Raw genomic sequence first — 12,566 nt, forward strand, 5'->3', positions numbered from 1 at the left:
TTAGATTAGGTGAGAAATGACTTAAATAAAATGACTTAAGCACGTCAAAAGGGGGTACAGAAAGTAAATGAAAACGAGAATAAAAATACATGAAACAAAATGTGGACCACCACGGGTACATAGAATGAATTGAAAAGCTCGGTTTGAGGTACTTACCCGTTGAAGACTGAAGAAAACGAAGAACGAACGATGAATGTTGAAGAACGGTCGAGAACCTTCGCGTAATTACTCACGGAAACGTTACGGAAGCGTCTCGGCTTGGATTTTCTTCACGGAAATAATTTTCCTCAGCAATTTCGAGAGATTCTGAATTACCAGGAGGGCTGAACCCTTTTCTACTTCACTTCTCCCCCTATTTATAGAAAATTGGGGGAGAAGCTTGCCACCCAGCTCGCCCAGGCGAGAAAGATGGCTTCCTTCAGAAGCAACCGCCTTCTGGAGGAATCTTCTGGAGGGCCCAAGTGGGCCTGGTTGCTATTTGCACTCCCATTTTTACTAAATACACCCCCTGCTTTTTTTGGTGTTTCTTTTTTCGTAAAGTTACAGAAACTTACGAATTTCGTAACGATACTTGTTTTCTTTCCGTAATGTTACGGAACCTTGCGGATTACATAATCATCCTTTCTTTTGATTTCCGGCATGTCCCGGAACTTCACAAATTGCCTAATGATGGGTGCCAAGCACCTCACAAGGACCAAACAAAAGTTGGATGCCACCAAGCAAAGGTCCCCGGACGAAATTAGGGTATGACAGTGCCCTTTTGTTGTCTTCTCTGGTGTTAACCTCCATAATCAGGCAATAGTTTTAGGCACTGCTATCACGACTGATGAGACGGAAGAAACATATGTTTGGTTGTTGGAACAATTCTTGGAAGCAATGAAAGGAAAAACTCCTTGTTCAATAATAACCGATGACAATCTGGCTATGAGGAATGCTATAACAAGAGTGATGCCTGGTGTTTTTCATAGACTGTAAGCATGGCATTTATTGCGTAATGCATTGAGCCATGTTCGAGACAAAAAAGTTTTGAAATGGTTGAAGAAGCTAATGCTTGGTGATTTTGAAGTGATCAAATTTGAAGAAAAATGGAAAGAGATGGTTGCTACCTTTCAATTGGAAGACAATAGTTGGATTGCTGAATTGTACGAAAAAAAGGATGAAGTGGTCTTTTGCGCATTTGAGGGGTAACTTTTTTGTGGGCATACGAACAACATCTCGATGTGAAGCCTTCCATGCTCATGTTGCAAAATATTTTCATTTGATGGATTTTGTAGAACAATTTCAAAGGTGCCTCACTTATTTTCGATATAGAATGGTTGTGCCAGATTATTTCTCAACTTATGGAAATGAAGTTTTGCAAACAAATCTCCGATCTCTTGAGCGGCCTACTGATCATTTGCTTACTAAGGATATGTTTATACTTTTTCAGTCCTATGTCTTTAGGACTATTAAGCTAAGAGTCATTGATTGCAAAGAGATGGTGATGTTCTCGGTTTACATGGTTTTGAAGTATTGTAGTGGAAGTGTTTGGCACGTGTCCTATTGTCCACCCACTGTTCATTTTAGTTGTTGTTGTATGAGAATGCAATCCATTGGTCTTCCATGTGATTACATATTGGCTGTTTTGGTTTGTTTAAATTTTACGGAGTTGCCAAGTTCTTTGGTTCTGAATAGGTGGTCAAAATCTGCCACAGAAGGTATCAAAGAAAAATATCCCGATTCTTCAATGTATTGGGATTCCCATTTGATGGGCAAGTATGCCACTCTGGTTCAAGATTCTAGAGAAGTCTGCGAAGTTGCCTACCGTGATCAAGAGGAGTATGACAAAATGTTGCATTTCCTATCAAATGAGCATAGAAGGCTAAAGTCCAAGAAAAACAAGCAACCATGTTTCAATGAGAATCATAACCAACAAGATGATAATTATGATGGTATTTTAGACCCTGTTGTTGTTTGTTCAAACTAAAGGATGCAGACAAATTGGAATAAATGAATCTAGCAAGCGAAGGAGAATCCAAAGCTGTGGCCAATGTGGTGGAACTGGCCACAATAAGCATTCTTGCACCAACCCTCCTCGAAATGAAAATGTTCCCGTTGGTGGTTTATTTATTTCATCCAATGAACAAACTAACACTGTGTGTCAACCTACAGATGAATATAACTATGAACTGGTAATCATCTACTTGTTTAGGACAATTTGTTTTACAATTTTTATGTTATGCACTTAATCATGAGCAATGAATTCAGTTATTCACATATTGTTTGGGACACTTTTTTTTGGTTAATGTTGCTGTTCATGCAGCACCCACACATATTTGTTGCTGGTAGCAGCTGTGTTGATCGATAATCATAATTTTCGTGTGTTGAACATATTGATTGGTAATGACTTAATGTCTGCATCATTTTTAAATTTTGTTATCTATTTAGATATAAGTGGCTTAACTTTGTTGGCTTAACCTTGTTATTGGGTATATGTTGGTGGTGGTTCATTTTTTTTTTCAGGATTATCCACTTGAAAGTAACTTATGGAAGCACTATGCAATTATACCAGATGTGGTTTAACCGAAACACCAGTTTATATTTGGTAGTTGGTGTCTTTATTTTGTATGTTGGTCATCAATAATGACTATAATTTATTATTTGGTTGTGTTAAATATGCACAAACATATAGGATAATGTGTTAGCACTTATAATAGTTACCAACGTTTTTTATTTAACTTGGAAGGAAATGAATGATGTTAATTTTGTATGAATTTCGTTGTTTACCAAACTTTGCATCTGATTGTATATATTTTGTTCTTTGAACCATGGGTCTTGAAGCCCTCGTGATTGGGTACATCAAGGAAGGAAAAGGAAACAAATGAAAAAAAATTGATTTCTTCAAATGGGGTCACCATTGATCCACTTCCTAAGCAAATTCTATTAGTGGGTTTCACTTGTTGAATGACCAAGATAGAAATACGTGGGACATTGTTTGTTTCACTTGGTTCAATGGCCTTTAATTTGTATTGGTAATATTAATTGGATACCATGAATCCATATTAATGGTTGTAATTAGACTTTGAGTTGTTGGTCCCTTGTTTTTATTCCCGCATTACTATAATGCCCAAAGGAAAAAAATAAATGAGTCTGAGTCACACTTTGTACTAGGATAAGCTATTATTTATAGTTGTAAGAAGGATTATTTTGTAGTTAGCAAATGTGTTGTTATGTGCAGGCCAAAATATGGGTAATTTTGTTGGATGAAGTCATAATAGGGGTTTTAGTTGAACGAATTATATATTCCTCCTATTATATAAATATGGCAATATCGGTAGAGTATTTTAGTCGACATCAGACATTTATATTTTCCCTTAAGAGTTTCTCAAAATAATTTACAATTTTTTTTGTTTTTCTAAATGTGAGTTTTGTTATTTGCTTATAAAATTATTGAGTTGAAATCGAGTACAAAGTTTTTTTAATTGAAATAATTAGTTTAATAATTTGTTTAATTTTTGTATTTTTCTTAATTCTATTTTTTTAAAAATATGTAAAAAAAATACACAACATGATTAAATTGTAAATAGATGGAAACAATAATTTTAATAATAATTGTAATATTTTTAATAATATTTTTTTTCATCCCGTGTAATCACATCAACAATTTGTGCTCAGTTAGCATCCACATTAATGTTAATGATGGAATTACTACTATGTTGTTAGGAAGTACACTGGATACTCGGATCCATTTTATTTTTTAACTCCTCAATTAATTCCCTCGAATATTAAAAAATAGATGTCATGAGATGGTATGATTCTTTCATTTTTTTCTTCCATTTTATATTTTGTAACAATAATTTAAAATTGTTAATTTAGATTTTATTATTTATGTTATCAACAGTTAACAACATCTCAAATTATGTATGCAAGAGGAATTTGAATTTTGATATTATTTTACTTCAACACAAATTTAAAATATTATGGTTATAATTTTTAATTCATTATTTTTATAATAAAAGAATGCTATCTCTTTGTTTTTAATTCAATTATATATAAACAAAATGTTATCTTTTGTTTTTAATTCAGTTATTTTTTGAGAAAACCTGAGCAATTTTTTTTGTTTTGCCTTTTTACACCAACCTAAATATTTTTTTTTATAATTATTTGATTTAAATTTAAATCAAAAAGAAAGAAAAGTAGTCAGTAAAGAAAGAAAAGACTCCAAGAAGAGTGTATCAAGGAAGGTGAATTTTACTTTAAAAAGTTAACAACAGAAGAGTAACAAATTGAAATTTTAAAATTAAAAAAATAGGCAGTTTTTAAATAATAGCATTTTGGAATTTTAAAAATAAAATTAAACAATCAATTTTCAAATAACAGCGTCTATTTTTTAAGAAATAACAATAGAGTAATGAGCTAATGTGGTTCATCCTAAATTTTTTTTTTTATATATTCCATCGAACAATTAAAACATGTGAAGCAATTTAACATAAAATAGATATTAAAAAATATTATTGTGAATAAATTTTCAAGAAAGAAATAAAAAAATAATTTATTAGGTTCAATTTATTCCTTTATTTTTAAATTTTTTAATTAGGTTATTATTTTTTAAAATATATATGATATGGTCTTTTTATTTTTTTAAGAGTTTCAATTAAGTTCTTATTTTTTTAAAAATTGATTCGATTTAGTCATATTTTAAACCAAGTTTGACTGTATTTTTTTTTTAAATATTTGAAGCTAATATAATGAAATCAGACCAAATTCAATTCATCCATGTGAAATTTGTCTATATTTTAATAAATAAATTTAATTTTAAAAATAAGAGACCTAATTTAACCTATTAAAAATAAAGGGACCAAATTGAATATAATAAACAAATTAAGGAACAAGAAAAATTATTTTATTCAACATTTAATTTTTATAATCAAAATTTTAAAAAAAATATTTTTTAATTTTTAAAACAACAAATAATTTCAAATTCACCTCTCGTTATGTTCGTTTGTCATGCTTACTTCATAAATAAGTAATTATGTATATTTAATTTTTTTAGAGATATAAACTAAATAGTAGGCGATAACATAATAATAAATTAAATCAAGATTGTCATATATCTTTTTTAAAATTTGTTTAATGAAATAAAATGTATATTTAATTTATGAATTACATGTCTAAGTTTAAATACATAAATATAAATAGACATTATTTAGTATTTTGTCATGTGTCCATAAAATTTATGGATTGACCCTTATAAGTATAAGTACTCATCGAGTATAAAATTATATATTATAGTCATTATTCACATGAGTTCAAAGTGAGTGCGAGTATTTTTTGTTAAACTGCATGTAAAAATGATTAAATTAATTTTCTACTTAAACTTGTCATAAATTTATTAATATACACGTGCTACTTACTAAGGCAGATAATTTGGGATAAAACCCTTAAGGCATATATGCTTGCCATATTATGACATACACGACACTACACATGACATTGGTGATGGACCGATAAATCTACAAATCCACAAAAAAAGACAGGCGCTAGTAAGCCGAGGAAACCTATGTACCTAACTAAGGCCATTAATTTTTTTTCGACCTTTTTATTTCGACATGCATTAAATCCACTAATGCACTTACTCTTCAATATTCAAGTCCACACGTGATGGCCAATAGACACCATTAAGTTAATGCATGGGTGGTTACAGTATTTGGTCTGGATAGAAAACATTTGGCGCACATTGTTATTGCTTTCAAGTTTCAATATCATGTAGGTAAGAAATTTACCAATTGAAAAATAAGGACAGCGATAGTAAATCTGAGATATGTTCTTCCCTAAAAAAGGATATAGCCCTTGGACATGTTCAACAATCTTCTACTTCAACCCACACATATTAGTATATTTATCCGGACTAATAGTTGTTGCATAAGTGCTACTAAATGTTGCTCCTTCATGTGTTGTTGTATGAATGGATCCATTGAACTAGACATGCACATAAAAGGGTGAAGCATGTCGTGAATGATCCATTGTCAATGGTTTGTTTGCAGAGTAGTTTAACGATCAATTTGGGCTGCCAATGATCAGAATGGAAGCTTGGAAAAGTTGTGAAATGTGTTGCATTTGTAGGAGCTTGTCACCCAATTAAATAAATAATGTTGTATGTAGAGTCTATTATTATCACCATGTATTAATCAACGTTTGAAAATTGTTGCAGTGATTAGACGGTCCATATTGAATCCCGCAACACGCTAATAGTGACTACACGCTAACAATAACTAGTTATCAATTGAAATGAATCTTCTGCTATCAATGCAACATATGTCAATCTTTTCTAGCAAGCTGGTGTCTTTGTCTACACGTGACAAAGTTGGTGTTAGAGTACTAATGACAAGTACTTTTATAGAAGACTTAACCGTTGTCTTGATAATTATAGGCACCCATAGCCCGGCGTACGAGCACAATGTAGGTTGTAGGCATACACAAAATTGTGGCGCTTCAAATGTGAATTTTATTGGATACTCTGCAAATTAAAATACGCACGCCGTTGAAATGGCCATCACTTAGGGAAATTTTGTTTTCGCAACTATGCATCCATACGAAGAAAAATGTGACACCCTCTACCCCGACATATATATAAATAAATAAAATATATTGGTAAACAAAAATCAAATGGATAAAAGGTTCACATTCATTTCAATTACCAAATAAACTCATTAAAAATATATTCGGCTCAAAATAAGACCGTCAAATTAACAAAAATATTTTGTTAAATCAGTGAGGTGAAATAAAATAGACTAACATCATAAAATTAACATAAAAACTTATATCCCAATGTCACATCTTATCAGAGCGTTGTGTCCCGACGTCCTTCAGCACAATATTCCTTAAAGCAGTTCACCTAGTCATCTGCTCCCCCGAACACAAAGTCCAAGATCATCACAGGATCCAAACACAAACAGCAAATTGGGAGTGAGTTATCACATTCCTAACTAATAGAGAAACAAGACAACTAGATATACATATCATATAAACCAAATAAAACTTACTTACATGTAATTCACGTAATTCCACTACTTTGTCATTCAAAGTTCACTTTTCATCCATCAATCACACTTTTCAATCATCAATCACATTACACAAGAATCACACGCTCTGATCAAGACATAATAACACCTCAATTTCATAATAAACAATTAGCAAGCGCATGAGACAATTATGCTAAGACTCAAGCCTACATGCAATGTGGTACCATGTCAGTGAAAAACCACCCTGGGGCGCTTAGGAGTACATAACAAGACACACCACACAATGGGTTTGCTAGGTCACTCTCACTAAGTAAAATCATAGGGAGACCAGTCAGGATCACGATGTTTTGCGAGAATGCTCCAACCATATGGGATCAGCATAGGCTTAAAGGAGCACTCAAACCCGATGACCCCCAAGGCCTACACTCCGAAGAGTCTGTCAGGGCCTCTCCCACGACTTCACAGACACTGCTAGTGAATTATACAATACCCACGACTTCACACTCGTGTCTTAAACACGTACAACATATTGCACTACAATTTAACACTGGTTCCTAAATAGGAACCTACACTTTCTCTTTAACACTGCGCATTTACACTTTTCTCAAGATAACACTGGTCGGGTTATTGTACAATTCACAGCTTACAACACAAAATAATGTCACATCAAGAATTAATCACACATTTATTCACAACCAAAAATCATTCACAATTTCACATCTCATAATGTCACAATCCACCATCACATGTTTTCACGTATCTCACAATTCAACACCTGTTCTACTTTACACTTTTACTCAATCTCTATAACAATATTATAATCTCAAGGCAACATATTATTCCACAATTCATCACATATTTCATTTATAAGCACTGCTCATGAGCTATACAATACCACGACCTCATACTCATGTTTCAAACATGTTTAACACAATTGTGCTACAATTTAACACTTGTTCCTAACTAGGAACCTACACTTTCTCTTTAACACTGCGCATAAACACTGGTCGGGTTATTGTATAATTCATAGCTCACGATATAATTAATGTAACATCAAGTGTTAAACACATTCACTTATTTACAATCGAATATCATGTCCACACTTTAACATCTCATAACATCACATCAACCATCTCATAACATTCCTAATGATATTCATAAGGTACAACATACACATGTTCATCAAATTTAACCATAATATTCTCAAACTCCAACACTTAATAATTTTTGGAATCATACTATAACACTCTACAATATTATTTACATAAATTATTAATATAAATAACAACCTCTATATATATATAAGCTAGCATACATCATATTGAATCACAAATTACAAAGTAAGCTTTCAATGCACAAATTCTAAATAATTATATGAACACTTTGGTCAATTTCAATTATGATATTAACTTTTTAAATTATATATAAAAACCTAAACAACAAGAAAAAGAGAAAATAAAAAATCAATATCTCTCTCTAAATTTCTCCTTTATTTCATCAATTCATATTAATTAGAAAAAATACTCGATTTATAGGGTTCACGCTCAACACAATAGCATATCAATTCCACAACAATTGGTTTGTCAAACATATATAATTCACTGTAATAATTATAAGGATAAAATGAAAATTGCAAAAACACCCCAAAACTCATTCCAATTGATATCTCTAAGGATCCCTACACATGTTCTCACTAATTCCCAATTGTGAATAACTCATCCCTTACCTCTAAGCGGACTCACGTGTCTTCAGCCAGCGATAGCAGCATCTCTAGCGGTTCTCTGAGATTCCTCCAATTTTTTTCCTCTAGTTGCTTCGATAGAATTCCTAAACGTCAAAGAGACAGAGAAGGGATTGAAGCCTCCACTTGTACTGTCACCATGCGATTTATTTTTCTCCCTCCACAAATATTATCTCGCAAATCCCTACGGTGAAAGCGTGCGAAATTGAATTTCGAACAACATATCCAAATTTCATAAAACTCCAACGGTTAACAAAACCGGGAGCGTAGTTTTACCGAGACAGCTCTGGGTTTCTGCGGGAAAGGAAAATGCTACAATGCGAGGGGTATTTCTCTTAGCTCAGACATAATATCAAAATTCCCAACGGTGAGAATTCTCGTAATTGGGTTGCGAACGTGGTGCTCAAATTTCACGACGATCCAACGGTGAACGAGCCCAAGATCGTCGTTTTTCTGAGACAGGTTAGGTGGCCTGCGGGAAAAAGATAGGGTTTTGGGAGAAGAGAGAAGAAACAATGAGGCAGAGGAGTCAGTCTGAAAATTGACCTAGCATGTTGTTATTTATAGCTAGGGGCATTTACGACCTATTGTTTACTCTATTTATTTATTTATTATTTTATAAAAATAAACTTTATTTTATTCTCTATCAAACAATTAAATAAAATACCCTTTTTATTCTCTCTCAAATCATTGTTTTAATTAATAATTATATCTCCTTATTTATTTATTTATAAAATCTCATCATTTTTTTAAACTCTATTTATTTATAAATAACAATCCTTTTTAATCTAGTTTACGAAAATTGGGATGTTACAAAAAGAGAAAAAGAAGGAACAAAGAAGAAGAAGTAAAAAAGGGTTAAATTTAGTAGTCATACTTAAAACAAGGTTTTAATAAATAAATTAATGTTTTTATTTTATTTTATGACATCTTTTTTATATAACTAATATTTTAAAAATATATATAAAAAATAAAATTTAAAAAATTACACGAGTTTCATGCAAGTTTACCAAAACTCGACAAAATTCAACGAGCATGTGAATGTGTTTTGTAAATTTATCATTTCTTTTAAACCAAATGGTTCCTACCTTTTTTGTGGTCTTATTTATATTAAATATTTATATGAATGTAAATTGATTTTAGAGATTTATATTGAATATCAAACGACAAAATGTGAGTAAAAAATACATACTCCAAATTTGAGGGACTATTATCGCTTTTTATCATGTTTTCTGTCTCTATTTATCTTCTTTTTCCACTTCAATCCATCCCAAGATATGATAGTAATTTGTCGGAGTATGTTTTATAAGAATCCCCTTCTTTGGCCTAGACATCACTTTAGAAAAATGGACAAAAAGCTTCGAGCAAGAGGAAACGAGAAACCCTTTGGCCAAGGGAGAGTTCCTGGTCGACAACTTCCAAGATCAATTATTATTACAATGCATCATAAATATATATTTTAAATATTTAAATTATGTCATCATTAAAATTAATAATAAGTATTCTTAATAAATCCATATCAAATAAATATTTAGAATATACAATTTATATTTTAATAAAAAAAATGTTAGGCAAAGATTTGTCGACAAAATGTGAGTAAAAAATACATACTCCAAATTTGAGAGATTACTATCTTTTGTTCCCCTCTTTTCTTTCTCTATTTATCTTCTCTTTCCACTTCAATCCATCCCAAGATATGACAATAATTCGTGAGAGTATGTTTTGTAAGAATCCCCTTCTTTGGCCTAGACATCACTTTAAAAGAAATAGACGAAAAGCTTGGAGTAAAACGAGAGGAGAAACCCTTTGGCCTAGGGAGAGTTCCTGGTCGACAACTGCCAAGATCAATTATTATTACAATGCATTATAACTATATATTTTAAATATTTAAATTATGTCATCATTAAAATTAATAATAAGTATTCTTAATAAATCCATAACAAATAAATATTATAATAGTCAATTTATATTTTAATAAAAAAATGCTAGGCAAAGATTTGTCAACAAAATGTGAGTAAAAAATACATACTCCAAATTTGAGAGACTATTATCGCTTTTTTTCCTCTTTTCTTTCTCTATTTATCTTCTCTTTCCACTTCAATCCATCCCAAGATATGACAGTAATTCGTGAGAGTATGTTTTGTAAGAATTCCCTTCTTTGGCCTAGACATTAAATTAGAAAAAATGGATGAAAAACTTGGAGTAAGACAAAACGAGAAACATTTTGACCAAAAGAGAGTTCTTGGTCGACAACTGCCAAAACGAGAACCCCCTTATACTGTCATTGTTTTCTTTGTGTGTGTCACTACTTAATGTTGCTCCATGACTACAAGGAATGGAGACAATGAGGCTGAAAAATCAGTTGGGAGTAAGGGTGAAGCTGGGAAAGAACATTCTTTAGAGGTACAGAATGTTCCATTGAATGAAGTCAAATGTGCATTTGGAATTTGGTCACCATTTCCGATTATTAACTTTTATTGCTTTCAACTTCCCTTTTCTACTACATTGCCAGGTACCATTGCCAACCAGTATGAGATCACTCAGGGTGGAAAAGGATAAAGTGGTGGTTGGGGATATCTCTGGTAGTGCAACCTTGGATGATGTGGTGGCTGCAATAAAGGTTACAACTTATACTTCAATTTAGTTTGTCCCTCAATTTAAAACATGTTTTAACTTTTAATGTGAACTGAAATTCATGACAACAAACCTACTAAATATGGAGTAATTGATAAACGACTATGACATTATGACAATTTACACATGTTTGACATTCGGCTTAATCATTTCAGACAAAAAATGGAAAACATGGATAATCATAACAAAAGGAGACTTGATGCCATGGAAAAGACTAAGACAATAATGCTGAAGACCATGTGCAACTTGGTTAAGCAAGACTACAATCAGTCGGCCAAAGATGTTGTCGAGGATGTGGCAATGAGTGGGACTCACAATACTTTCACCTATGATGAAACATTATGTTATGAAAACCCTAATAAGGCGGTGTCCAAGGCGACTGCCAGGTGTAGCAGAAAGGAAGCATATGGGAAATGTTGAGCAGATTTCAAAAATATAGAAACCATCTTCATCCTAGGGGACGATGATGATGACTTTCCAATGCCGAAACATAATGCTGCGAAGGAAAAATTCCTAGGTTAGGAAAACAATAACATATACTCCTCTTCTAAAACAGTGAACCTGTTAGGGCCCAATTAGGTGAAAACCACATATGACTCCTCCCCACAACATTCATTTATGAGCAACTACATTAGAGGAGTGAAAGCAAAGGTGAAACATTTATTTAATAAAACTGTATTGCCACTAAACACTTACATAACAAATATTGCATATAAAACATTTTGTCACATGCATGTATTCCAACCCGAAAGTAATAAAGAAACCTCAATGGTGCCTAGAAAGTTGTCGTTCCCCCATCATAACTCTGTTAGTCGAACCTCAAAGAAGCCAAAAATTGAGAAGCAACCACATATGTGCCTTTGGTGCATATGTTTGACTTGTCAGGTCACAATCACATATGATTATCATTAAATTAATATTTACCCCATAGTTATCGTGTCCTGCTAATGAGACACACGACAAAAATGAATTATTATTATGGGGTAAATATTAATTTAATGATAATTATTTTTTCTTCAGATATATATACCCATCCTTCAAAATAAGGATCATTGGTATTTGATGGTTATACACATGCATGAAAAAAAAATTTATTATTTGGATTGTGACCTGACAAGTCAAACCCCATATGATTGGAAAGACACTATTAGAATCATGGTTTGTTTATATATCAAATTTATTAATTATCA

General features: G+C 32.1%; 1 protein-coding gene across 1 annotated transcript; it reads left to right on the top strand.

The window, feature by feature from the left end:
- The first annotated feature begins 1,312 nt into the window (after positions 1-1,312).
- LOC102662901 (protein FAR1-RELATED SEQUENCE 9-like) lies at positions 1,313-1,966 on the top strand. The gene has a single exon (XM_006574117.1). The coding sequence runs from the start codon at positions 1,313-1,315 to the stop codon at positions 1,964-1,966; it is 654 nt and encodes a 217-aa protein (XP_006574180.1).
- The last annotated feature ends 10,600 nt before the right edge of the window (positions 1,967-12,566 follow it).

The sequence above is a fragment of the Glycine max genome, chromosome 1, assembly GCF_000004515.6.
Source record: "Glycine max cultivar Williams 82 chromosome 1, Glycine_max_v4.0, whole genome shotgun sequence".
Taxonomy (NCBI): Eukaryota; Viridiplantae; Streptophyta; class Magnoliopsida; order Fabales; family Fabaceae; genus Glycine; species Glycine max.

What these genes read in the sequence shown, in the direction of transcription:
- LOC102662901 (XM_006574117.1), top strand. Translation starts at nt 1,313, where the DNA reads ATGGTTGTGCCAGATTATTTCTCAACTTATGGAAATGAAGTTTTGCAA.